Source organism: Betta splendens, chromosome 6 (genome assembly GCF_900634795.4).
Source record: "Betta splendens chromosome 6, fBetSpl5.4, whole genome shotgun sequence".
In the NCBI taxonomy this organism is placed as follows: Eukaryota; Metazoa; Chordata; class Actinopteri; order Anabantiformes; family Osphronemidae; genus Betta; species Betta splendens.
This window is the reverse complement of record NC_040886.2, coordinates 14,134,415-14,162,101: the sequence shown is the minus strand read 5'-3', so window position 1 is coordinate 14,162,101 and position 27,687 is coordinate 14,134,415. Positions and strand designations below refer to the sequence as shown.

At 44.5% G+C, this 27,687-nt stretch overlaps 1 protein-coding gene across 6 annotated transcripts in view; it reads right to left on the bottom strand.

Moving 5' to 3' along the window:
* reln (reelin) overlaps positions 1–27,687 on the bottom strand; it is a 69,949-nt gene that overhangs the window by 17,233 nt on the left and 25,029 nt on the right. For all 6 annotated transcript variants that reach the window (XM_029152849.3, XM_029152852.3, XM_029152854.3 and 3 more), the window contains exons 3-23: positions 24,945–25,083; positions 17,821–17,891; positions 12,173–12,205; positions 11,999–12,077; positions 11,787–11,883; positions 10,899–10,950; positions 9,747–9,855; positions 9,112–9,352; positions 8,752–8,897; positions 5,991–6,142; positions 5,794–5,909; positions 5,497–5,705; positions 4,953–5,081; positions 4,759–4,868; positions 4,516–4,582; positions 4,091–4,324; positions 3,118–3,279; positions 2,201–2,437; positions 1,781–1,973; positions 941–1,053; positions 34–171 (exon numbers count right to left, since the gene is read on the bottom strand). In XM_029152849.3, coding sequence (XP_029008682.1) covers positions 34–171; positions 941–1,053; positions 1,781–1,973; positions 2,201–2,437; positions 3,118–3,279; positions 4,091–4,324; positions 4,516–4,582; positions 4,759–4,868; positions 4,953–5,081; positions 5,497–5,705; positions 5,794–5,909; positions 5,991–6,142; positions 8,752–8,897; positions 9,112–9,352; positions 9,747–9,855; positions 10,899–10,950; positions 11,787–11,883; positions 11,999–12,077; positions 12,173–12,205; positions 17,821–17,891; positions 24,945–25,083 — 2,827 coding nt within the window. The remainder of the gene's footprint in view (positions 1–33; positions 172–940; positions 1,054–1,780; positions 1,974–2,200; positions 2,438–3,117; positions 3,280–4,090; positions 4,325–4,515; positions 4,583–4,758; positions 4,869–4,952; positions 5,082–5,496; positions 5,706–5,793; positions 5,910–5,990; positions 6,143–8,751; positions 8,898–9,111; positions 9,353–9,746; positions 9,856–10,898; positions 10,951–11,786; positions 11,884–11,998; positions 12,078–12,172; positions 12,206–17,820; positions 17,892–24,944; positions 25,084–27,687) is intronic.

The following is a 27,687-nucleotide window of genomic DNA, read 5'->3' as shown; positions in this document are numbered from 1 at the left end:
TTTAATCTGAGTGACCCTGAGGCGGGTGCTGACCTGCAGTGTCCATGGTCACACCAGCCATGCCCGTGGCACATATTAGGGCACTGCTGGCCAATGTAGATGTCATCCAGGGCCCACTCGTCCTGTTCTCCATAATAGTTCTGGATCCATCGGAAGCGTGTGGCACTGGACCTGAACACAAATGAATAAAACAAAAGGGTTTAACTAGATTCTTTACAGACAATTGGTAGGATATGAACCACATCCTGTTACTTTAAAACATATTTACAAATCTATGTCTTAAATAGGAGAAAAAATATATTTGTTCAGGCTGAATAACTTATCTTTAATCTAAAGTGCGTGAAAGTGTTTGCAGGTTCTGCAACTGTGACAAATGAATGTCAGACAGAGGGTAATAATGTCAGGACATCATCTGTGTTACATGGTTGGCTTCAGATGTGGATGTGTGACCCCTGTTTGCTGCACTAACAGCGATGACGAAGAGTCAGGTACAGAGATTATACAGCAGGGAGATTTCTACAGAAACCCACATCCACAGCCCGCCTGCTGATAATACAGAGCTGGGTATTATGCTTTATTGCCGTGACCCTGTGACCTCCCATCACGCATTACAGGAGATTACATCACCTTTATTTGGGAGCAGGAAGGTAAAGTGAAATAGTGGTGGAGGCCAATAGGGTGTGAAAGGTTCATATGATTATTGTAGTGATATACAGCATGAGCTCAGGAACATGTATCCATCACAACCTGTTCAGTGCAGTGTCTTAGTCAGTGCTTTACACCCTGTTTTCAACATATTGCAATTCAACCTCTGTACAGACGCAGGCAAGCTGCAGTTTAACAGTGTCAGCTGTTAATAATGCGCTGATGTTTTGTTGCACTGTACATCTTCACCCAAATAGCCTTTGCTCACCTCTGTGTACAAATGTCCGTTACTTACCATGTCTTCTGAGGCAGAGACAGAGTAATGCGTCTCCAGTCTTTGAACTCTGATGGATGGTAGACACTGGGAGCTGTGAATTCAGAGCAGCTCGGCATGCCAGGCAGACAAGCCTACAGTAGATGGAGCAAATGCAGGGCTCATTACAATAAACCATTTGTGTGTTTGATTAAATAATGATCACTCATTTCTCCATATTCATTAAACACTTCTCACATCTTTAAGAATTCATAGTACGCAGTGTGCATATTGAATGTGTAAAGCAGGATTACAGTATCTCTGACCTTGAACACTTTAAGACACACAAGGATTAACAGTACCGGCCTCTGGTGAGCTACATGCTGCCCTTAGCAGATGAATGAAGAATGCATCTTTATGCAAAAATGAGGGAATTAGAGAAAATTCACTGGTGGAGGCCTCATTACTCCCTATTCAGTTGCAAAGGCAATAAAACTCTTGGCAGATACTTTGTGCATTATGAATATTTATGAGCCAGTTGTGATCAGAGAAAATCTTGTTGAATCATGGGAAAATAATCTGCTTGCTGATTTGAGTATTGCCTTGTATTTGTTAATAGCAGGATGATAAAAAGTAATTGCTATAATTTCTCATCTGAAACAAAGTGTCACATTTAAAGACTCTCATTATCTACACATTATTACTGAGGCTGTAATGGGTGAATCAATATTCATGATCGCGAATAAATGATATGTTTCCATGTTTCGCTCCAGGATGACTTCTACGAGTTTATGTCATAAACAAGGGCGTGGGTGAGACTGAGAAGAAAGTGACAATCACTTAACTTCGGGAACCAAGGTGACCGTGTTTCACGATCCTTACCTCTTTAACTAGATGCCAGGTGAGGCCGTGATTGGTGGAGAACTCCAAGCGAACTTGTGTGTCAATGTGGGGAGAAGGCTCACGACCACAGCCCATGACCAGCGAGAACTGCAGGCTGTAAGAGGCTCCAATCTGCATCGACTGAGTTTCCACATAACGGATGCTGGAGCCTGGACTGGGCTCCCCGGAGAAACTGGAACACAACATGGAGCACATGGCGTCTGTGCCGTGGAACATGATCTTAAAGGGTTCACAAGTAACATTCTATTCTATTGGACAACAAACTCTCAGTCTTAGAGGTTAATGGGTAAGCTAACTAAAATTTAGCTGTAAGTCAAATTATTCAGATATGAGGAAGAAACAGAAGCATTCAAACGTCAGTGTTGAATAACTACCCATAGGTTGAGAGTCAGGTCTTACCTGAGAGTCCAGTCATGCTGACAGTAGGGCTGGACATGACCAAGATAGAAGCCAAGGCTCTGAGTGACGTCCAGAACGTTGCTGAAGTCCAGGCTTATGGTATTAAACAGCACAGAGGTCATGCTGATCTCATCTAGGGCCCACACGTCGTGGCCGCGGCCTGAATGATACGGCTGCCACCAGCGGAACTGCACGCCGAACTTACGAGCACCAGGGGGTAGTTCGACTGAAACAATCCTATTTGGGGAAAAATGTGTTTAACTGAGCTGAGTAGAATAAGTCATTTACCAAAGTTTGCTTGACCTAATCTGTATATTTGCCAAGGTCACAACTGCACAAATGCGTGAGTGAGATATATTTGTGGATAAAACCAAACATTTCAGCTGGAGTTAATTACATACTATACAGTGGCTGAACTGTGACTCATGCTCTGACTTTAATATAAAGCTAATAATCGGAGTCTGCTGCTCGTAGATAAGGTACATTTGGATAATACAAAATAAATGTGACACATTGCAAATGGCTAATATTATCCAGATTTATGAGCACATAAACGGGTGATATTACTTTACTCCATTGAAGCCTAACGTGTTGGTAATAAAACAGTATCTTTCATGACAAGTAAATGTTTGATTCCTGTATCATGGCACTACTTTACAAATCTATGTTGACTTAAACTTGCTGAGCAGGTTGTCCTTTCTAGTGTCTAGTACTGTAGGTCTGGGGACCTGCGTTTCACAGATGGCAGCCAGCCTGTGTCTTCATTACACACATGATGATACTAACTGAGACAAGAGGTCTCGATGGCGCACACTTTTACACCATTAGCAGTGCAAATGTTGGTGTGATAATGGAGTCACAGTGACGAGCCTGGGTGCACACACATCACGCGTACACACACTGGGCACAGCAGGTACCTTGGCTCATGGAAGCCCTGATAAGCGTAGTGCTGCAGGAGCGTCCAGGTGATGCCATTGTCTGAGGAGTAATGCAGCAGCACGCCCTCTCCTGGCTGATCTGGAGCAGGACAGGAACTCAGAGTGCTTCGACTGCCCAGGCGAAGAGTGAACTGTAAATACCTGCAGAGAAAATGAATAAAAAATATGAAATCAGAAGGTAAAAGTGTGTCACTTGGGGAAAGTTGAGCAGCAACTGGGACAGAAAGAGAGAAAAGGGCAGGTTGATAAATAAGAAGAGTGACCAAGAGTTGTTCAGGAAGGAGGATTGAGAGAAAGGGGTAAAAGAGCAGATAAACAGACAGTCATGGCGAGCAAAGTGGTGGGAGGGAGGTGTCAGAATGATGGATGAGATGATTAAACGAATGAGGACAAAATTAGGTTATAGAAGGTGGAGGAAAAGAAAGAGTAGGACAGCACGAGCCAGAGTCAGAGCTCATGTGCCTGTAGTCCTAAAGTGTCACAAGCTCACGCCTTTTTACACGGTCATCTGTGTTTTTCCAGGCATATTTGCATGTAAACTAATGTCATATTCATTAGAATGTCCATCATCTGTCTCAGGCTGCCTGTCACCTCCCAGCTCCCTCTGTCCTTGGCTGAGAAGTGCTTTCATTAGCTGGGCAGCCTTCTCATCCAGGCAGCTGTTCACTCAATCAGCCAGGAAACTGGCATTAAATATGGCCGTCAGGTGTTACACTGAGAGCCGCACCAGGCATAATCAATCTAACACAGATGTCAGATCTAACTTCATAGTTCCCTCTCTGTCGTTCTCTCTCATATTTTTATTCCCCTCCTTTGATCCCTCTTCCCATCTACAATCTTCCCCATGATGGCAATCCATCCACAGCTATGGGAACAGAGAGGATGAGGAAGAAGAGATTTAGACCTTAAAGAAGGGGTGGGGCTGACTGGTAAAGTAATAAAGTAAAGTTACCTGGCCTGGGAACTGTCCAGTGGAGCAGTGACCAAATGTCTCCGACTGTCCCTGTTAAAGACCAGAGCCTTTCCACTGGCCAGCACCCCACAGCCAAAGCTGACCTCAGCCCCACGAAGAGAGGAGAAGCTGTGGTAGGATGACAGACGTGGACTGGAGAAACTCTCTGACAGGAAGGCTGGGAAGGTCTGGGAGGCAAGTTCACAGGCTGGACCACTGAAGCCTGGATCACATCTAGGAGGCAGAAGGAGACAGAGGAGAGGAGACAGACACAGCTAATGAAAATCCATTAATAAAGCATGAGCATAATGCAATTTTCATACATTTGAATGGTGATTGGTGCTTGTCATTAGGCGGATAATGAGCAGAGTAATTATGAAGAAGAGACATTAAATTTATTTGGTTTAATATAAGCTGATTCTTACTTGCAGCCTGTGCGGGAACAATGTCCTCTCCCTGAGCAGAAACGGAGGCAGGCTGGGCCCACGTACACTAAAAGCAAAGTCTTAGGTGAATAATCTGATTATGCAGATCACAGCTAAAGTGTATATTGTCTTTGTATCAATTTCAATGATTAGCACTACTGTCCTTTACTTTTTTATTCTAATCCTGCACACTTAACTTAGTAAACTACATTACAACATTTAAATATAAAATCCTCTTCTAACCATTGTCAATGGCCCACATGTTGCCTGATCCAGTGCCAGATTGTTTCCAGCGAAACCGCGTGGTCTCTGTCAGGGCAGCGTTGGGCAGTGGGATGGAGATTCTAGTCCAGCTGTGGGACACAACATGGTGTGTTAATGTAAACATGCTACAGTGAATGATGCTCACAGCTAGAGACGTGCAGGTTGACTCCTACCCGCTGTAGTTATCAGACGAGTAAATGGTGCTGTGGGGTAAATGGGGTCCGGCACAAAGCTCTGGCAGACACTCAGTGTGAAGCAAAGACCAGGAGCGACCCTGATTCGTAGAAAACTCCAGGCTGACGCTAATGAAAAAGGAAAAGAGAAAGGCTTATCTCTAAATGGCACATTTTGATAACACTGTTAAACTCTGAACTGCTCTAAACTCTGACTAATTACAAAAGTCTTTGTTTTCTGAGACTCCAGAATTCTGTCTCTGCCCACACTTAAATTATAACTATACAGTATTCTGCAGTTTCATATTGAGGAAGTACATGTAATAACAATATTAAAGTCAACTGGCCAAATTAGTTTGGCTTCATATTGATGCCGCTGCTGCTTAAATGCATTCTATCATTGTACACCAGCATCACGCGCATGAGTTACTGCTCTGTTCTCACTTTTCTTTTGCTGCAGCCCATTTGTGTTATTTCTCTAAACACTGCACATATTTGTATATGCTGCAGGAGCACAGACCAGCAGTCTGCTGATGTGTCATACCTGTTGGCAGGCTGGTAGGAGCCACAGCCCAGGTTGATGGAGAACTGAGCAACGTGTGTGTGAGTGCCAGGCAGCACAGGGAGGAGCTGCATGAAGTCCACGGCCCACACGTGACGGCCGGCTCCCCCGTGCGATCGCTGCTCCAGGCAGAACTGGGTGACCGGGGCTTGCAGCTCAGTGGGTAGTGCCACCGATACCACCGCAGCAGTCTGAGAGAGGAAGAGTGTGATATTAACGCAATGTGTGTTGAGCAGTTATTGTAAAATGAGGCTGTGGGTAAACACGTGCGTGTCTCACCCGGTAAGAAGAATATGGAAGCGTGTCGAGGACCACGCGCTCCCTCCTGCCTTCGGCCCTTCCAAACAGGATCACGTTGTTCTCATGGGATTCTCCCGGATCACAGTCGCCACCACCTAAACACAAAAACACCTCACTATGGACTGACAGCAACTGCCGTGATTCAAGTTCATCACAATGCACCATGGAGTTCGTACCCATGGTAAAGTAGAAGCGGAGGTTTCCATAAGACGTGGTGTCAATGTAGGGAGTGCACACTCTCCTCCGGCCCTCTCTGTCGAACACTAGGGCAGAACCCGACTCAATCTCTCCACACTGGGTCCCATAAACAGCACCCTCTATGTCCCAGCTAGGTAGAAAACATAGACAGAGAAGACTGGTTTAGGAGATGCTATTTTATCAGTGCAACACAGTGTTTATGCCTCAGTTCAGTTCAGTTGTCTTAGTCTCCATATCGCCCACATCTAATCAGCCTGCTCAAAGGACAAAATCGCTCCTTGAACCACTTTTTATTCTTTGAACTAAACTGCCACATATCACAAGAGGTGCAACAGGACTAAATGACATTATCCCATTGAAAGTACTTTTAGTCACTCTGTGTTCTCTGTTAAAGGTGAACAAGCTCCTTTTAAAGGAAATATTTCATTAGCACTTCTGGTCTTGGTTGCTCTTGGTTATAAATAACAACTTGCAATTTTAATCTGTAACTTTCTTCCGTGTTAACTGCCTTATTTGTACTAAGGTGCCATGCCAGCTACTGTACATTGTAACATCACCAACAAGGGTAAACGTATAAATAATAATAGTCATGCTAATTTTAACATTGACTCAGACTCAGGCACACATTAAAGGACAGAACGCCTTATGTTTATCGATGGCTTCTAACACAGCATCACTCTGGAGTTTTCCTGAAGTCAGGATACAGTTGCTACAATTCACACCTTGCTGATAAACAAACACACATGCCAGGAATACTGCATAAATCACCTGCGAGACGACATACAGTACACACAACATAAACCCATGCCGACATATTTCTGCACAGAGGAGTGTGGATCCTCATTAGCGCTGACATAAGTAAACTCAGTGTGTCAGCCCCCCTACCCCTCCCTCAACCTCCCTCTCCTCCCATTCCTTTCCCCTCGTTCTCTCTATTTTTGGTCATACAATGTGTAGGCTGGAGCATCTCTGTCACAGCCGCTGGTGGCTTAAATGACAGTTGGTGGAGTGTGCAATTACCAAAGAAACTCTCCCACCTACCTCCCATGTGTCAGCACATGACGCCTGACAGGTGGGAGCGCACATGCGGTGCAGGATGCTGCTAGGTTGTAGGAAGGTGTGAGGGTGCAGCAGGAACATGCTCCTGTTTGAGGTCATTACCATTAATGAAAGGACATGTGAGCACACCTGGTTTCTCGCTCGTTGGCAGTAACGCCATCGTTGCCGGTTCTTCTTTTATCACTCGACTTCTCACAGCGTTTCCCTGCTTGTTTGCAGTGCATTGCATGAACAGATGGACTGCTGTGTTTGTAGCAGTCAGAGGCATGGCATTCACCTGTGTTAAGCCCCAAGATTGACTCTAATGCGTGCAACCCACTGCATGTTGCATGCCTGACATATGACAAGTAACAGGTGTCAAAGCGTACACACAGGGAGACGCCAGTGAATTCATGTCCTACACTCTTTGACTTTGTTGTTAATTTATGTATAAAATTCAACAGTATGTTTCTGTAATTCTGAAATGCAGTACATTGCTGGAAATCTCTTTTGTGAAATGTCTTTTACCAGTTTTCTACAGTACTTTACAATATTTTTGCAATGCATCATGGGAATACATGCAACTAGTGAGCCCACATGCTTGAGACAATGGTCCAGTCTGAATTTTCCCACATCTTCATCCGGCAATTTAATAGGTACGTGGCTTTTTTTGCTTGATGGAATTAGTAAAGTACATCACATTTAAAAACAAGTCCTATTGTGCATGACAAGTGTACTGTAGATCCTTACAATTGCTAAATGATGTAAGGTTTAGGCAGGCATGTCTACATTTCCAAGATAAACCACTTATGGGAGGCATGGTAGTAACTTTTATCTCTCTTTAGAGAAATTTGTGACATTGCAAACTGGCACTGGACGTCTTATTTTCATCCTGTAAATTTCATGGTAAATTTAAATTTACATTGTCTTCAACTTTTGCCATGTGCACCTGTACAAAAGTTGCCTGTTCTGCATAACTTTATATCTTAACACCTACAATTGTGTTTCACACATTTCATCAGGGTCAATCCTGAGAGGGACACCAAGCCACTTTAGTTATACAGTTACACAATGACACACTTTGTTTAAGTTTCAGTTTTTAGACTCCACACAGACACACTGGTTTAATTTATATGGCTGAAATTTATGTTTATTTATTTTTTTACGAACTTTGTTCAGAGGTCCTGCATGTATAAAGCTTTGTGAAAAGGGAATAAAAAAACATTTTGAGCCTCAGTTATTGCAAATTACTAATTTAATTCCCAATTTTACTGTGTGTAATATAGAGAGAGTAAGAGTTAGAACTTAGATAATAATTTGATACAAAATTAAAATCTATGCAGCCATGTTTGTTAGCAATTATTAATTATTTAGTGGCTCATACAATAGTGTCAATTGTGTTGTCAGTGTGTAGAAGTAGTGTAGTGTATTTAATTTAAAAATAAAACCTGTAAATATACATATTCTAAAAAAGGTCTAAATAAAACAAATAATGAAAACACTAATTAATTGCTAAATATTGGCTACTTTTTACTGTTAATGTACAAAGTAGTACAGTACTGTTTTTTAACAGGACAAAGAGTGCACTAAAACCTTTTGTTACCTTCTTTTTTACAGCTGTTATAATAATACTCTACCTACTGTAAAAGACACATATAATCAGTTGAGATACATTTTAATAATAATACAACTGCTACTTACTTTGATGGTGGACTTTCAAAATCTTCTTCCCAGTAGCTCCTTCCCTCTTCCCTATGCAGATCAATGTCTCTGGAGGAGGCAAAGCTGTGGCCAACTCCCTCACCACCATGGAAATACAGAGCATTTCCTTCGGACTGACACGCATGCTGGTCAACAAGAACAAATGCAACCAGTAAGAACTTTATATGTGCATAATTTCTTTTCCTTTTATGAATGTATGAAAGTCTCTCATGAAGTTTTTTACCATGGGGCATTTGTGAACTTTGTATAATTATAAAGCAAAAGCTCTTTACTTATTTTACTGACCAATAGACACTGATGTATTATCGTAACATACACACCTCCACTAGTTAATCATACCTTGACAGTGGCTCCTGGGAAGAAGAGCCAGTTGGCAGTGTTGGGAGGGTCCAAGTTGTCCTCCAAGAGGGGCGTTTTATGAGCAGCGTTAACTATCAACACGTTGTCCAGCCCCCAGCAGGACTCGTAACCCTCTGAGCCACGAGGTGCATCCTGAGACCAGCGCAGACGCACGCTTTCAGCCCTGGAGTGGTGCGGTAAGGGCAGCAGGTGGATAACAGTGCTACTGTTGGTGGGGGCTCTGGAAGATAGGAACACATACGAAATGAGAGTCCTCAGTGTGTATTGGCCTTGCTTGTGTAATCGTGTTACAACTGAATCGGTGAATTAATGATTATTGATCAACACAGAATAAACAGAAAACCAGGTTTAAGAATGAGTTCAAGTGATGCGTTGTTTGATCTATGAGCATTACACACAGCGAAAAAATACAGCTCAAAGTTAGACAAAACAGAGAGACGGAGATAGAGGGATGAAAAACAGAGGGATCATCGAGGCACAAGCAGGAGAAGAATGACAAATTGAGAGGGGGAGGTGTGAATGAGGGAAAATAGAAGGCGGGTGTTTATAACAGATGGAATGACTGTGGGATGGATGAGGAAGACGATGAGGAAGAGGAGGGCACAGATAGAAACCTGATCTTCTCCAGTGTGATCCAGTCATCGGAGGTGTTGGCGTTACCGCTTAGGCTGTAAGACACAGTGATGCTGGGGTCTGAGTAACTGAACCGACAGGTGCCTGAGCCTGGAGAATACACACACACACACACACACACACACACACACACACACACACACACACACACACGCACAGAGCATACACAGTTTATGAGCAGAAACAGACTCCAAACAGCTAATTGTGTCACCTTCTCTCATCAGCAGAGTTTTATCATTAACTAAATGATGTTATGGTGGAACAAAGTGACAGAGGTAAGTAAGTAAGGGATCGGGCAGTTGTCTGAAGGCAGAGAATAATGCTGAAGTAGGACCAAGTCAAATATACTGTAGCTGTGTTGCATCTGAACTCAAAATCTTCTCTTTACTGTACGTGCTGTAGGATCCGACTATTTCTATGTTGTTAAAATGCAGCTTTGCGTAGTTGCTGTGGAAGCAGAAAGGGTCAAAGGTGGCTAATGGAGGAAGCAGCCTCACCCCCACGTTCCCACCTTTCCTCTGTGCCCGTGTGCCCTCCCCTTCCTCCCACACTGCCTGACAGGGCACCGTATACCGTGTGTCCTGCCGTGCTGCTTCAACCCTAAAGTACAGCCGCGCATTAACCTGCCGCCACTTCACTGCACAACTACCGCAACACAAACTCATATTGATGCAAGCATGGAACGACCCAATGAGAGAAAGAAAGGAAGTGGAAGAGAAACATGAGAGGGGGTTGTAGGGGAGAGGGGTCATCGCCATAGTACAGTACAGTATGTACCAGTGCTCCCATTTCCACCCAGTGGTGGTCCCATGAGGAACAGAGGTTGCATGTAATGGACATGAAAAATACAACACCTCTAAAACTCTGCCATGGCCTGCTGGGTGTCTTTCTAGAATACTGTAAATCATTCATTTTGTGGGATGAGGGAGAGCAACAAGAGACAAAGAGACAGAAGAAAAGACATGCACCGTGTACCGGTCGGATTACTAATGCAAAACATGGCTGTGTCCTAAGATCTGGCCTCTGTAGACTGTTGCATACAGGCCCATGATATTTAAAGAGGACTTCCTGTAAATGGATGTTACACAGAATCTGCTTAACGCAGGTACACAGCAAGCAGAGAATTTACTCACCCAGTGCAAACTGCAGGACTGAGGCCGTGCTGGTGTTCAGAGGTACTGTGGTCTGGAGAAAACACAGGACAGTCAGTAGTCGGCCTAGTGAAGCAATTTGATTTGTTTCTTGTTATTCAATTAAAAAGCTAAAAGTGTGTGTGTGTGTGTGTGTGCGCGTGCGTGCGTGCGTGCGTGCGTGCGTGCGTGCGTGCGTGCGTGCGTGTGTGTGCGCGCGTGTGCATGCGTGTGTGTTCTGACTATCGGTGCTGTGGTGTTTGTGGCTGTGTGAGTGTTTCTGTTTTCCTGGATGTGCCTGCTTGTTGCGCTTGACAGGAGAGCTGCCAGGCAGTGGCATCAAACAATTGGAACAGTGACAGACCAAGCAAATGCTTATCACTCAATAAATACAATCATGAGGCTTCGAAATGCTTCTCTGGTGCTGAGTGGCTTTCATCTCTTACAGCAAAGTACTGCTTTGCTGTACTGTAAAGCTTTGATAAATCTTAATGTGTCTGTGCTTTACTGTAACATGAACATGTTACAGTAAAGCATGTCACATATTATATATGTCCTGTGTGTTCCACTTGTTTTATTTGGTCACTTTTAAAACATAAAAATATCTTTGCAGCCTGTTACTGTAAATGTCACATACAATAATAGTAAATGTGGTAGAAATGCACGACTAGTGCTTTGAGGGGATTATGGAGTGAACTGCATTGGAATTAGCTAAATTCCTAGCTTTTGATCACAATCGAGTGCCATGTAGTGTATCTGCGCCCCATCAGTGTGGTTTACTCGGTGTGCTGTGCTTTAGCAGACGTAGCTGCGCTTGTGGCTGGTTGGAATGTGAGGTCAATGGGCCAGAAAATGCTCAGTGATCCCAGCGTGGTCGAACGTGGCAGTTACCAGCTCTCGCTCTCCGAAGGGCTCACAGAACGTGACCGCTCGGCCGTGCATCAGGACACCACACTGTTCTCCCACCTCGCAGTTGCTGCACTCGGACCTGGGAGGAGAAAGGGCAGAGGACAGTAGGCACAAAGCAAAAGAGGCGCGCGCTGTGGAAACGCTACGGGACAAATATCACGGGAGTGAAGTACTGTAAGAAGCTGTTCACCCACCAGATGCTGGGGTCCAGCTCTGCCAAGACGTTGGAGTCAAAGTCATCGCGAAGCACAGCATGTTTACTGTGGAGGTCCACTAAACCAACACAAGCACAACTCTGACAGTTAGACAATATACATTTTACTACTCTGTATGATCATAACAGCAAACAATAAATAATCCAGACTCACAAAGACTAGGCCTCAGTGGGGACTCAGTGGGAGCTGCAACAGGCAGAAGACAGTAAATGTGAGCATTCTGTACAAAGTGGAGCGAAGAATCCACAGGTGGGTGTTAATATACAGTATGAACATGAACATGAAGCAAGCCCACAACCGCTCCGTGTTCTATGGTGAGCTGCGTGTGGGCCCGGCATTAAATCACTAGTGAGTGAAACAAACTTTGCGTGTCCTGGCCGGCCACGGCTGCATTCCCCCGGCTGCTGATGTTAATTCCACTCAGTAATGAAGGGCCAGTCAGCTATGATTAACAGTTCAATGCCAATTAACCGGGGTCCTCCCCAGAGGCCGCGTGCGCTGTAATCTGTGGCCGCTGCCTTGCTAGCGCTCTCACTCATCAATCCTTCCCTGGGGACACGGAGCTCGGAGGAGGTGAACGGAGGGGACTGGTGCCTGCTAAGGCTTAATGAATCAAGCGTGGCTATTTAAAAGAAAGCGCTGGACGCTCTTTGTAGCTCGGACTAAGCTGCTGGAAACACAGCCTGCATTCAAACTTTAGCAAAGTGCCATTAAGCTGCGGAGCCTGTGAACTCTGGACTTAAAAAGATGGGAGATGTAGAACTGAGTGAGATTTATTAGTCTAACTGCAGCATTTGATAGATTTCGATCTTTAGAAAACTGTATTAACTTTGACACATTATTATGTACGACACTGGTAAAAGGAACATGATGTGATATTTAAGGCTCAGCCAAGGAGAACAAAAAATAAAGTGCTGCAGAAAATACACTGCTTTTGTGTTGAGCTAATTTTCACTCTACTCAGGCTGCATTCTGGAGTCTACTGTACCTTAAACCTCATTTTACAATGGGTGACTGCTGAGTAGCACAGCGGCTTTGACCCCGGTGAGCATGTCACCCTTCAATCCCTCCGAGCCTCTTTACTCTGCTCGGGTCGGGTCTGCGGTTCTAAGACTGAAGGGGAGGATAATCTGCAGCAGTGTTCTCCATCCAGGACGAGGCAGCTCACCTGATAAGATCCACTCTGATAAGTCAGCGAGGACTCATTGCAAAGTTTTATTCAAAGTTATTTCATTTCATTTTTTTTCAAAGCTTACACTAACTATGAGATACGGGTTAAAATCTACCTACAGTAAGCCCACATATAAACAATGGGACCTGAAGAGAGGAGGGATTACTGGAAATGGGTTTTATTATTGTAGCGCTACTAATGTCTGTACTTTGAACTCCAGCTTCACGTTGGTTGGCTGCCATCATCTCCTCTCATCGGTTACAAGTGCTGGGCTTTTAGAAGTGGATTTATTACCCAGCGAGTGGCGTTAAAGTTTCAAGCTGACTGTAGAAGCCGAGTCTTAGTGGCCCGTGTGACAGAGCCGTGCGGTGGCTGCGAGCGTCGCTGCTGCCTCGGTGGCCCGCGACGCCTCCGCCCCTTGGCTGGAGCTCGGGTTTGACAATGAAACCCATTAAAAGCAGATCAAAGAGCCTCCCGCCTCCCTCCCCGTCCCTCGTGCTCTGTATTTTATTCCCTCTAATCCCCCAGTGTGTGCTAATTCGAAACATGTTTAGATAAACTATCAATCCAGCATGTGTGATGGGTCTCATCCTTGTTGTGGCTTTTAAATATTCTTATTAAAATATAAATTAAATGAAAGCATACAGTTCCTAGCTCCGGTTACATGATCATGTGCTCATTGGCATGTTCAACCTTAAAAGAGAGAAGTCACAAAAACTGGTAATCCACCCTCTCGCTCTCGACACTCTTCTCTCTCCAACAAACCCTCCGAAATCACCCTCAGTTGCTCTAGTGAGGCCATTTGGTTGGAAAAGAGACCAGAAGATTTTTTTGGGTGGATAATCCCTTCAAGCTTCCAAAAAGGCCTCATTTACAGTTTCTCCCTCCATGCTTGATCACGCTCTCCTGCTGTCTCTCTCACTTTGCTCCGTACCCATTCTGTCTCTCTGCCGAACCCCCTGCACATGGGGTGCAGACAGTGGCACTCATTCCGCTTGGATTAATCCCCTCTCACTTTCTTAAAGACTTCAATTACTGCCTCCTCTATTAGCGGCTCATCTCTGCTAATGCCTGTATCTTCCTGGCCAGGGCTTATAGCATTCAGACACGCACACGCGCACACACACACACACACACACACACACACACACACACACACACACACACACACACACACACACACACACACACACACACACACACACACTGTAAATCGACGGCTGACCCAACCTTATTTGCTGTTTCTCTGCTACAGTAAATGCACACACGTGCACACACATGAGGAAAAGCACCTAATAGCAGGAGGTTCCAAGTCGGAAAGGTGCTGACGAGCAGGTTGGGGTACTTTGGGGCGAGGGGGGGTAAGTGAGCATAAGCTTTGGCAGACTCAGACATCTCGGCACAAAGAGCGCAGGGCACATGTCACGTTAAATCTTCTCCCCCTCCTCCAGCTCTAATCTCCTCTCTGTCCTCCATTTCTCCCCACCATGTAAACTTCCCCACTCTCTCTTATTCTCCCCTCATTACAGTTTTTGCCTTTGTCTCACTCACTTCCTTGACAACATGAAGTGCATTTTAAATCACGCTCCCTCTGTCTAACCGGTGGTTGCAATTACTGGCTCTCCAGGACGCAGGACGCCGTTGATCCTCCGCTGCAAAGACTAAAGAGAAGTGGTTCTGCCGTGTCAGCCATTTCACTCAGCGAAAACCAGGGTCTCTGTGTGGGCTTTAACTGGCATCATGTAATTATCAGACAGCAGGTAAGTGAGACTCACCTTTAACATTCCTAGCGGTGTTAATAAGAGAGGGTAGAAGTGAAGGTTAATGGTGAGACTAGGACTCTGCGGAGCAACACTGTGTTTCCAAAAACTTAGAAACAGAAATTACACAAAGAACAGGACAAAAGCTTGACATAGCAGAGGAACAGAGAGGAGAGAGGAGAGGACTCAAGGTCCAGAGGCGACAGTCAGGATGCAAAAGTGGAAAAGAGTTATAGACGGCCGAGGTCTCAAGGTTTGAGGCTGGTGAGGGATGAGGCACGTCAGGCGCCCGGCGTTTAGCCAGGAAAGCAGGCTTTCTGGCAGACTAAGTAGGCTGCGAAGAGGGGGAAGAGGGGCGGCCACCCGTCACCCCACTGGTGCTATGATCAGGCGCCCCCCAGGGAGCACTGGCCTCTTTGAGTTATATGTCCCTTTAATAATCCATCTGGGGTGCAGTGCACTTGGCCAGGCCCATAAAGACCTGATTTATCCCCTCGCTAGAAATGAGGGGACTCGTGGCCCTGCTGTTGGGAGATAGGGGTGATGGACGGCCTGCAGCCACATTCAACACCCACAACCACTACACTCTTTAGCACTGATCACCCTTTAGGAGCCCTCTCAGAGCCCCTCTCCTCTTAATATGCGTTTTATGGCCACTCAGTGGGAGCAGACACTTGGTTCTGTTTTATTTCACCTGCCCGTCTGTTCTTAAACTTCCCGTCGTTTATGTGAGGCATAATTTAGCATTTTGCTTTGTCATGCGTTAGAGCACCTTTAGTCGCCTGTCAAAACAATCTGCCGACTGCATTTCATTCTGTTGCAGCAGCATTTGTCTTCTGAATGTAGGAATAACAACACACGGGGAGCCGGATGCTGCAGGAAGTGATGGGGTGCTGATCAACGCAGAGTGGAAGAAGTTGGGTGAAGAAGCATGCTGGCACAGCATAAAGAGGCTTTGGCAGCACGGGGCATCTCCCAAACAATGCCAGACGGATTATTCTACACACTTCCACATACTTAGACAAACACACACATCCGGTCTCTGCTTACATCTCAGCAGGCTTTTAGGGGAGGGAGTGGAAACAATAAAACAAACACCTGTCTCTGTGAACCTGCACAGGAGCTTTCTACTCCAGAGAGGCAAAGCCACGTGTCCCACGTCCCACAGTGACTTTTTCTTTATATGTTGTATTTACATTAGAATTGATTTGAAGGTTTTTCACCTTCGTTCACTTCACTTGGTTTCCTTCCTCCATCCTCTTCCTCCTCCTACAGTATCTGCTCTGCGGATCATAGCCCTGCTTTAGACAGCTTTCATTTTCAGCTCTTCAAAGCATCTTTAGCACAGTCTTAAGTATATGAACTTCTGCCGTGGCTTGAGCTGGCCCATATCTTTCCCTCTACTTTGAATGCTAATGCCAAGATTTGGACGAGCAGTTTGCCCTTCCTTTGTGGGTGAATTCGGGACTGTGGCCCAATAATCCTGCTGGAAAGAAAACGTTCACAGGCTTCAGCCTCCCTGATGTCAAGCCATTCTGTTGAGGGAACTAAGATGTTTAAGCATCTTTTCTGAGTCTACTGTATTTCTACATTTATACTGTAACGCTTGTGTAACACCATGACAAAGTCCTATCGCTACCAAGTCACTTACTTTTTGTTGTTTTACTTTTTTAGTAACTACTACTTCTGTCCTCCCATCTCTCCTTCACCAATAGGATGAGGCTGTCATTACTGACACCAGTTATATATAGCCCTACAGTCCATAGCTATCTTTGCTATGTATCCCTTATCACTGTCAACACTTCCACCTCCCCCTACACCCTCACACTGGCACATGTTCACTCCAGATTACAGTTTTTATATTACCGCACTGCTGGTTTCTCAGTCTGTGTCCATTCACAACCTGTCTCCTCCAAGGTCTTATAAAGTCTAAATCTGCTTTCCAGCTTGTCTTGAGTAGTTGTGTATTAGTGTGATATTGCGGGGCCTTGGCAATGAGCAACTAAGTCAATGTTGTTGGCTGCAGATATTTCATGTGCTGAGGGAGCGGACTGGGGCAGTGTGTCAGTGGAGGTGAGAGGGTGATCTCTTAGGCAGGGAGACGGAGGGGACAAGACTTGTTGCTCTTTGTCATCATTCCAGGACTCACTGAGGGCTTTGTGCTGCCTCATTTCAAGCAGAAAAGTGGCACTGCAGTGGTCACACTCGTTATAAAAGTCCTGAGTGGCTCATCTCATTCCTTCCAAAAATCACTAAATACAGTCTGAAGTAGACATTTCGCTCTTTTCCCCCGAAACATTTAGCAAAATAAGAAGCAGCTACTTTATTTCCCTACTTTCAGCATTAAAGTCTAATTTGATCTACAAGGAGGAGTTCTTGAGTGAGGAGGAGGTGTCTTTCCTGTAAACAAGCAATTATACACACTCAGCAAGCGGAGTGGGATTGCGCTGTCTGTCAATAGCTACTTAAAGCTGTCACAGGAAGTGGCGGTAAAAAAGTGACGTCCATAAAGAGTAAATCTTCTGCAAAGAGAGAAGGGGGAAGCTGAGTTTAGCATAAGCTGAAATTAAGCTGGTAATATAGGACATCCAAATATCTCAGTCTCTGGCTGCATCATTAGGCAGAAAGAGAGCCAGGAAGTGCTGAACTTCCACCGTCATGAAGAAGCAGATTATCTACAGTGTATCGCACCATCCGTATTCTGACCATGCGTGCATGTGATGGACAGTAATAGGTGGGAAGATGGGGTTATGTTTGGTTTTGTTGCACACGTGTCTTTGGATACATGCATTTATGGGCACATAAATGCACGTATCTACATTGCCTGCAATGTAGATTTGACAGAGGAGGGGGGTTATCATGATACCTACCTCCCTGCTCACACAGCTGCTGGGCCAGAGCATCCTTGAAAAGGATCTGTCCTCGATGCGTTGCTGTGGCACTGAGACAAATCAGAAGAGAAGGGGAGAAAAGGCATTAACGCTAACAGCACTAACAAGAACGGTAACTACTCTCTGCTTAATACATGAAGATTAATCCTGCACAGATGGCACCATTTCCCACTAAACCACAATGTGCTCAAGCATCTTACACTCCATAAAACAGGACATTTCCCGAAGTTCATTATGATGTGACATTGGGGTAAAAGCGAGCGGAAACACAATTTCATGAAGAAGCTTCTCTGAGGCTGCAATAAGAAAATCTTTACATGCGAATGACATCATTTAGACGCTATCGCTATATTATTGCATATTGCGTATTGAAAGTGTGTCATCATACACCTTGTAAAAACACATGCCACTGAATTCAACATGCATTTATCACTACAGTAAAAGAGACAGTACTGCATGTGTACACCTTGTAAGTGTAAATGTCTTCTTGTGAAATGCATGATGGCTTTGAAACTAGGGAGATCTTTAAAATATAACAGAATAAAATGGCTTGAAGTGTAGTGGGATAGGAGACACGCTTCACTGCACTGCTGAAACAAATCCACTCTCGTTTGCGAAGGCAGAACGAAACTGGGATGTGCACACAGAAAATGAACAGAAACTCCTCTTACTGCGGATTTTACCACTAGCAATAATAATGAAACATATTATTGCAGGTTTCTGCAATATTTATATAAGAACGGAATAGTGTATAAAGTAAGTACCCTAGACACAAAAGGGCGATCGAGACAGAGCGATAACTGGGCTTGGAAGTGGTGGCAATTTTTAAAAGTCCTTTGTGACCCACAAAAAACATTAGAAATTCTTTTGCAGCTCTTGCAGCCAAATGGCCTGTGCAGTAGTGTGCATGGGTCCTCCACATATTTAGCTAATATACAGATGACAAGAGGAATGCTTGCTCACTGTGTGCAGGGAGGCCATGTTGGAGGCCATGTTTCATCTGTCTGGCACGGACGAACGCAGAATGCTGTCATTAGGCTTTGGTATTAATTAAAACTATCATCTGTGGCTTGTAAATCCACGAGGCCTCACATGGACACAGAGCTGTAGTTAGAAAAATTGCTTCACGTGGCAGTTGTGAATGCTGTTCATGTACACATCCTCTCAATCTGAACAGTCTCCCTGTTACTTTAGTAAAATGAAAAACTTTAAAATTTCTCAATTGTTATATAAAAATCCACTATCAGGCCTCTTGTTTCTTCTTCACGGCGCTTGCCTTCATTGCGCTTCCCTGTGGGTTTTGTCTCGCGCCTCCCAAACTCTACGCCGCCACGCAGACTTGGGCGTTTCATAGGTGCCGAGGCATTTACATGTTCATCTCTCCTCATGAATAATGAATAAGCCCCTCATTCATTAGTAAACGGCTCCAGTGCTTGTGCAGGGCTGCGGAGAAAACATGCTTAATTACACTCATATTTCAAAATTGGGTAAAACTAATTTAAAGGTTGGTGTTTATGAAGAAAACATGGCTTGTAATGAACAGGGATGTAGGAACAAGGCCCCTAAATATTTATTAAGCACAAGCCACAAGTTCACTAGACAGATTCTGTTCAGTGCCACACACACGCACGCACGCACGCGCGCGCACGCACGCACACGCACGCACACACACACACACACGCACGCACACACACACACACACACACACACACACACACACACACACACACACACACACACACACACACACACACACACACAGCCAAGTAGCAAGAACAATGCCCAGTGAATCATATAATATTTGTAACCAGGTCCAAACCAGGAAAAGCAGTAAATATAATTATCTATTGTATTTTTATTGTTTAAAATCGCGCTGCTTTCTTACCTTTAAGTAAAAACATACGCTTTTGCTGAGAGTGTGGTGTGAATGAGTGGTCTGAATACAGAGTATGTGACTTAATATCACATATGTCATTAGAGGAAGCCAGGAGAGGGCATTTGGTCGCAGTCAGAGAGCGTGTGTGAGCGGTGTAGCGCGACACCAGCGTCTGTCCTGCTGTCACACTACAGCAGCTCCACTCTCTCATTACCCTCTACACACACACACACACACACACACACACACACACACACACACACACACACACACACACACACACACACACACACACACACAAAACATTTACTGAACATCTAAATGTTAATTTGACTTTCTTTGGTGGAGGAGGACAATTAAGAACCTAAATGTGTTGGTTCTTTCCCCCTCTTCTTGTTCAAACGAGGGATCATTCATCTTGTGAAAATAAGTGTCATCCTCTCATTACTCTGGAAGAGCAAATCTGAAAGACGGGGAAGAGAGGGGGATTGGTAAAGATGAAAAATAGAGGATTGAGGGAAAAGCGATGGATAGACTGAGGGGGGAGGGAGGCTGCTGCTGCTGTTGCTGCTGGTGGGATTTGGTCAGCGAAAGCAGAGTTGAGGGGGTTAGGCGGCCTTGTCTTTCAACGCTGTCAATGTGCTGCCAAACAGTGAGGCATGCCAGGAAAGTCAGGGAGCCAGTCCACGCTCACTCCAAGCCATATACGCGCTTTAACATGTATGCAGATGGACAGGCTGTCACTCAGAAAGCTCCCACAGGGGCCTGAAGTGGGTAATTACCAAGCATGTCTTGCATGTTAGATTACATGTTGCTGTCGGTCATAAATATCCCCCAAGAGCCAGGAGGCTGACAGCTCCCTGCTAACCACACACACACACACACACACACACACACACACACACACACACACACACACACACACACACACACACACACACACACACACACACACACACACACACACACACACAAACAAACAAGGTTGGATAAGTCGCCCTAAAGCCACATAGACACTAAATTTAGCTTTTACTATATCAGAGACAGGCATAAAACACAAGTGAACACACTTTAGTTTGGTGCATTTAAAGTCCTTAGATTAATAGACTCTAATAAGTTAAACAACAGCAGTGGTGGGTCTGGTGCTGCACAACTGACACAAAGGAACAAAAGAAAGATAAAGAACTATTATTTATTTAAAATGACTGATTAGAAATTCTGAATCGGTGTAAAGTTTTGGTTTTTTTTTACTTTAACCCAGCCTTGATATTTTCAGATCCATCAAGGTTCTGCCTTTGTGAAACCACATTACCCCCTCTGCCTCACTCCACCAACAAATTAATTAATTGAAAAAGGCTCTTGGAGAACATGTAAATTTAATAAAGCTCCACAGAGTAGGGATTTGGGAGTTGCTTGGCAAATTACCTGCTTGTTAGCGCGGGGTCAGAGAGAGTTACAGCTCTAAACTGAGCCAGAAGAAGCACGGCTACTGCTCAGTGCACAGCCAGGGAGAGAGGAACTGACCTTGACCACTGTTAGCAGGTAATAATTATGGGGATTAGGAAAACAACAGCACTTAGGAGGAAAACAAGAAGAGACAACGAAAGGTTCCCCATCACCAAACACCTGCAGAGGAGAATTCATCATGTTTAGCCTTGAAAACACTTATATTGAAAAACTGATTTTATTTTTTTCAACTGTTTATCGAGGTAATTTAATTTATCTAGGGTTAAAAACCAACAAGTCATCGCTGTTACATGCTCGATCTGTCACAACAGGGCAAAGCTGCAGCGACAATCATTTCACACAAACTACCTGGGAAGTCACCCCCCACCCCTGAGCACGGTTAACACGGTTAGCATTTGTTTTCCCACCCTCACCCCAAATCTTTACACTCTAGTTCATCTAAAATTTATGGGGAGGTCAGCAGCCAGCAGGTGGGACCGCATCCTCCTGATGAAACGGTGATGTCGGAGCAGCTCAGACGCGAAAGGGACAATTTGTGGTAGTATTGATCCGAGCGCTGACGTGTCCTGTATCTCTGTGTGTGTATGTGTCTCGCGTGTGTACACAGACGTATGTATGTCATTACTGGGGCCGTGTGCCGTCCCCTGGGAAATATGAGCGTGTCACAAATGCAGAGACCGCTAGAATAAACAGCAGCTGGACCTTTGAGGAGCACAGGACATTTATGAAACCTGATCTAGTTTAAAACTTTTAGAAAGGTTGAACACAAGTAAGACAGATACGGGTGGGGAGTCTTAAATGAGAGTGTGTGATATATGAAAATTGGAATTATATGGGTGGACTGTGTCAGATTTGCAGCTCTGGTCAGTTTATGTTGAAAAAAAAAGTATAGAATTTATGTGCTCTGTCATATTTCACATTACTTCACATATTTTTATATCTACAATGCCAAAAAGGTGATTACCTTGAACCAATAATTCATGTTCTCTGGCCTTATCTACCGTAAATCAGTCACAGGGCCAGGGGCCGATGTGGGTCTTTAATAATGCAGGGAAATCCTTAACCAGGGATTTCATATTGAACAGACTCAAAATGACTTAAATAATAGGAAATCGATGCATAAGACTCAGACTAAGGTCATCTGTCAGAGGGAGGCCTGAACTCTGACTGTTGACCTCTGACTGATACAACAAGCTGCCTGTCAACCTGACTGTCGCTGGATGTGGATGAGCAATCATCATTGTCATGAATGTAAACAAAGATGTGATCACTTTATTCTGAGTCACATGTCTGTTTTCAGAGTAGGAAATTATTTCTTTTTAACTTTAAAATGGCTTCTGCTGTACGAAAACAAACTACATACAGCACTACACAACAGTGTGTGCGCATGAATTTCACTGTGTCACAGATCTGCCCAGATGGCTGTATAAATAATACAACACCCAACGTAATTACAGGACAAAAAGCTTTCCTTTTCAATTACAGCTAACAATTGTGTTCGCTCCATTGTGTCTGAGCACAACATACGCCGACTTCAGTCTGAGTCCACAGGAACCACAGGTAGCGCAAGAACAACAGAAGTGTGCTAACGAGTGTGTGTATGTGATGACAAAGAGGGACGTTACTGTGGGTCTGCTGACGTCTGTGTCTCCAGAAGAACAAGGGGGCTCGCATGCAGTGATTAAAGCAACCTCCAAGCCAACAGTCTGCCCACAGGGAGACAGCACAGGAGACCACAGCTCAAAAACACTAAACACACATGTGCACTGTGTATATGGTGATATTTTAAGCTTATTGCCACTCAAACAGCCTATCCCACTCACTGCGGTAACAGTAACCGCAGAGACTTCTGCATCCTGACGTCAGGTGCAAAACCTCTGTGACAATGGTTTGGGATGAACCGAACTGCACTAGACTGTGCAAAGCTATCGCTGAAGCGACAGGTGACAAGAAATGAAAGCTAATCCTGTTCAGTCTGTAGCTGATGGTTATGTTACGTATAGATAAATAGACACAGAGTTAAATCTTTATCTTAATTTTTTCATATAAAAAAAAATTGTGTGTGTATGTGTGTGTGTGTGTGTGTGTGTGTGTGTGTGTGTGTGTGTCCTCCCCATTCTATCTTCTGCGCCTCCAAGGCCTTCCCTTCGCTTTGGGCAATTTACAGCCACACAGAAAATGAGTTCTTCTCAATGCCCACGTCACTGCACTCCATCACACTCTTCAGCCAGTGATCTGTTACCAGGAACACTCCCACAATACTGCTCATAAAAGTGTTCACCGGCCCCATATTAATGCAGCAGCAGACTGGTTCCAGCCCTGCTGTGAAGGACATGAGGTGTCTGTGGCTTTAATTTAACACTCATGGATGTGGACGACAGTCCTTGTATCAATCAGACCAGGGTTTATGAGCAAGGGCATGACACTAGGGCATTATTTACATTTGACAATTCCAGTAAAGTTTACCACTTTGATTAACGTTTAACCTTTCAATAAACTCCAGTGGATGTGAAATGTGTTTCGGAACAAATCTGAACCTAAAGACACTTTAGTTGTTCCACAGTCTCAGATTTGGGACAGCTATAGAGACGAAGACTCAGTGGTGACGATGGGTGCTCTGAAGTGGAACAGGGTGCAGTGTGTGTGTGTGTGTGTGTGTGTGTGTGTGTGTGTGTGCGTGCGTGTGTGTGTGCGTCCTCAGCCAGCTGGAGTGTGACTGGCTGACTTTGATAAGGTCAGCCTCAGGGGCCCCTATTGTCGTACAGTTGTGGCCCCCTGCCAGCCGTGCTGTCACCAGCGCTAGCACACCCCTGCTGCGCGGTTTACACTTACACGCAAACATAAACCACATGCATCGACACGCAGGAAAGGAGGAAACACACAATCCTCGTAAGCTGACAGTAAATATGTTTGCTGGCAGACAAAAAAGCCAGTAAATCTGTTTGGCTCCGTGGATATTGTCTAAATGGCAGCTCCACTTCAGCAAATTCCCCAGCTGAATCATTTTCTGTGCATAAAAGTCCCCGTCTGATAGTCTAACGGCTCCCTCCAGGAATTGGATTCTTTGCTAGTGCTGCCAAAATGTTTAATTTAGTTGTGGCTTTTATAAAACATTGATGTGCAATTTGCTGTGTCTTTCAAGTTGTGTAAGAGGATGACTGGCTATAAGAGAGAAGAAGAATGAGGGATTAATTTGCAGTTTGAGTTTTTTTATCCAGGCCTTAAATCACATGTTGATAATAATGTTTTCATCTCGAATATTTATTTTAAAAATACACTTGACTTTTCTTGATCTCATACTATGAGAAGTAACCAAGTGGGATCTATCAATGTTATAACGTTTTTAACACAACTTTCTCAAAGATTTTTATAATGTGGTGCTCTTCACCGGCAACAGTTATTATTGGAATCCTCCCTTTCTCTCTCTCCAGCCACAGCTGCTAATTGCATTTTGACTGATTACCAGCATGAGGCTGTTAATCACCCGCCAAGAGAACTAGAGAGAAGGAGAGTTAGAGTCTGTTTCCAACAGATAGAGATGGAGTAAATGATGAAGAGCAAGATGAAACGGAGGATGGGGCGAAGGAAAATGAGAAAAAGGAAGGACAAACATGCTTTCTATCAAACCACATCTAAACTTGTGGGAAATACAGCAAATAAAATAAAACAGAGTAAGAATGAGCTAAAACCTGAAATGATAAAGGCTAACCATCTGTGGATCGTCTGCCTTATTCTCTCTTGGCTGTTTGTGGGGACTTACAGGAAGTTGACGCAGCCGGTGCCGGGCGGGGGGGCGATCCACACGAAGCTGAAGCTGGTGGAGGGCTGGTGGCTGACGTGGGAGGCGACGACGCTGCACACAAACTGGGTTCCACCAAACTGACGCTCTGGTAGAACACCTGGAGGAGAACAGGGCGGTGGGAGAACAGGCTGGTGTCACTCACAGTTCTTTTCTAAAATTATTTGAATTATACTTTTATTGCTTTTCACAATTTATAAATCAAGACATTTTCTATTTACTTCAACGCCACATAATAAACATAACAGTCAGACAAACATAAAACTTTGCTGTTCCAGGTTACGGCACCATCCAGGTCATGCTCGCTTTTGTCTAAGTTAAAGTTACATCAGCTTCGTGTTAGGCCGATATGTAAGACTGAGATTTTCATGGTGTGCTGGAGAAATGCAGTCATCGCTTCCTTAACTTTGCTTTCATGAGCTGCACTGTCAGAAAACCGCACCCAAAGACAAACAATCAATTAAACATAAATGTGGTTAAAAGGTTCATATTTCATTCATGTCCTTCTGCACTAAAAACACTGGTTTGTCGTTTGCAAGTCGTGGCTCTTCACCTACATTACTGCACCACCACTGTCTCAGGCACCTTTGTGTACGCGCTGAAGCGCTGAAAGCAAACTAAACAAGCAAGAGTGCATGAAAAGAAACCAGAAAAGGAGCAGCTAGGCCACATTCCCACAAATCTGGGCTTGTGGTGCACCAGCGCTCTGCTCCAGACTGTGGGCTCTGCACAGAGCGTCTGCAGTCCACTGCATGGACAACATGCACATACATAATAATCCAGTCAAGCAAGGCTGCTGGTGAACAGTGGCAGATGAAGCAGACATTTAAAGGAAGCTGACTGGAATAAAAAATAAAAGCTCAGGACGCTACAGAGTGAAAAAGAGGAAAATACTGGATGCTGTCCCACTGTGTAGTCAGGTGTCCACACTAAAGCTTTTCATTCATTTAATTTATTATTTCATGCCGCACACTTTGTTCCCATTCACCTTCTCTCCTTGTCTTTTCTCTCTACTTCTGTCATTTCATCATTTATTTTTCCTCTCTCAAGGAGGAAGTCCTTGAGAGCCGACACTAAATGACGCTGCTCTTATTAATGAGGGTGTGTGTCTGTTGGTGATTACATCGTTGGAATGACATCATGTCACACGATCCTTCCTTCGTATCAAAGAGGGCAGGAGCAGCTCGCCGCTCTCTGCTCTGACACTCAAACACTTTATTAATTTAATGTAAGAATGCAGGAAAAACTCCAGACTGACTGTGTGTGCACCATGCAGATAATCAAGGAATTGGTCATCAACTTACAGTACTGTGGCCAGTGAACACTCGATCAACCACTTTGTTATGTGCTGTGAATGTAAAGACGCCTGATCTCTGCTCTACAACCCTCATCTATCCTGCATTGTATCCTGCTTCACTGAAAACATAATCAGCAATGATTAATAACAGTGGAGCTTTAATATCCCTTAAATCAATGTGCAAATCAACATGCAAGACCGTTAGTGTGTGTCTGTGCGTGTGTGCGTGGTTAAAAACTAATCATTCAAAGAGAAATAATTCCGCCCATTTGTGACAGTAATAAATTTGACCTCACAGATTGCAACCGCAAACACACACAAAGCAGGCGGCAACGTAAAGGTTGTTCTGGACTCAGCCACCTGTGTTTGTGTTTGTGCATGTGTTCGCTTGTTGAGATGCGTCAAATTTATGTTGATGCATGTGTGTGTGACCGCAGAAGCGATCAAGCCGAGTTATCGGTGCTGTTGGATGAAAGACTCAGGAAAACAAGCTGGCATTTGTCTTCATCCTGGAGCATTTAAAGGTTTTCTTAAACCTAGATGTTGACGAGTTTCTCACTATGCTGGGAAACATCAAACTCTTTAAGTGGAGTTCAAACTGAATAATCAAAGCTAAGTGATTTAAGAGCTTTTCACATGGCAACAACATATTGTGTCATTACGTGCAAGTGTGTGCAGCATGTGGGCCTAATGTGTCAGATTTACAAAGTGTCAAGTGAAGCTGCACTCTGCGATGCTAAAGAGCTGCTGGTGTGTAACAACAGACTGAGAGGTAATCACCCGCAAACAGTACTTCTGTTCTCCAATCACCTCGGCTGCAGCGTCTCTGCATAAGGGGCAGACGCATACAGTACACACACTCACACAGGAACACATTGCTGTCTAGGGTTTTCCAAAGCATCCCCAACTACCCCCCACCCCTCCGGCACCTTGTTTTTACCGCTAACATACAGAACAACACAAAGTGGCTGTGCTGGGCCTGTGTGGGAATCACATGCACATACTTTCATACACACACACACTACGTTGGCTCTTTTTGAACCCCTCTCAAACAAAACACTGCCATTTTCCAAGCAATTCACTTGCTGTTAAGAACCACAAATTTGCTGCCGCAGCCAAGGCTGTGAATGCCACGTATTTGGAACTAACTGACCGATTTTGTGGCAGGAGAAGGAATGGAGAAGTGAAGCACTGAATCCTTTACACCACGCTGCCATGGTGCAATTTGAGAATCGCTGCAGATGTGCATGAGGGACGCTTCGCTCTGGTGGCAGTGGAAACAGTATCTGCAAAGCTGCAAAGACCAACAGAAGGAGAGGCGTGCGGTGATGGAGTTTAACATCAGGCTGAGAACGAGTGGAGAAAGCGAAGGGCTGTGGTCCGTTTGGACAGAAAGACAGTTCCGCA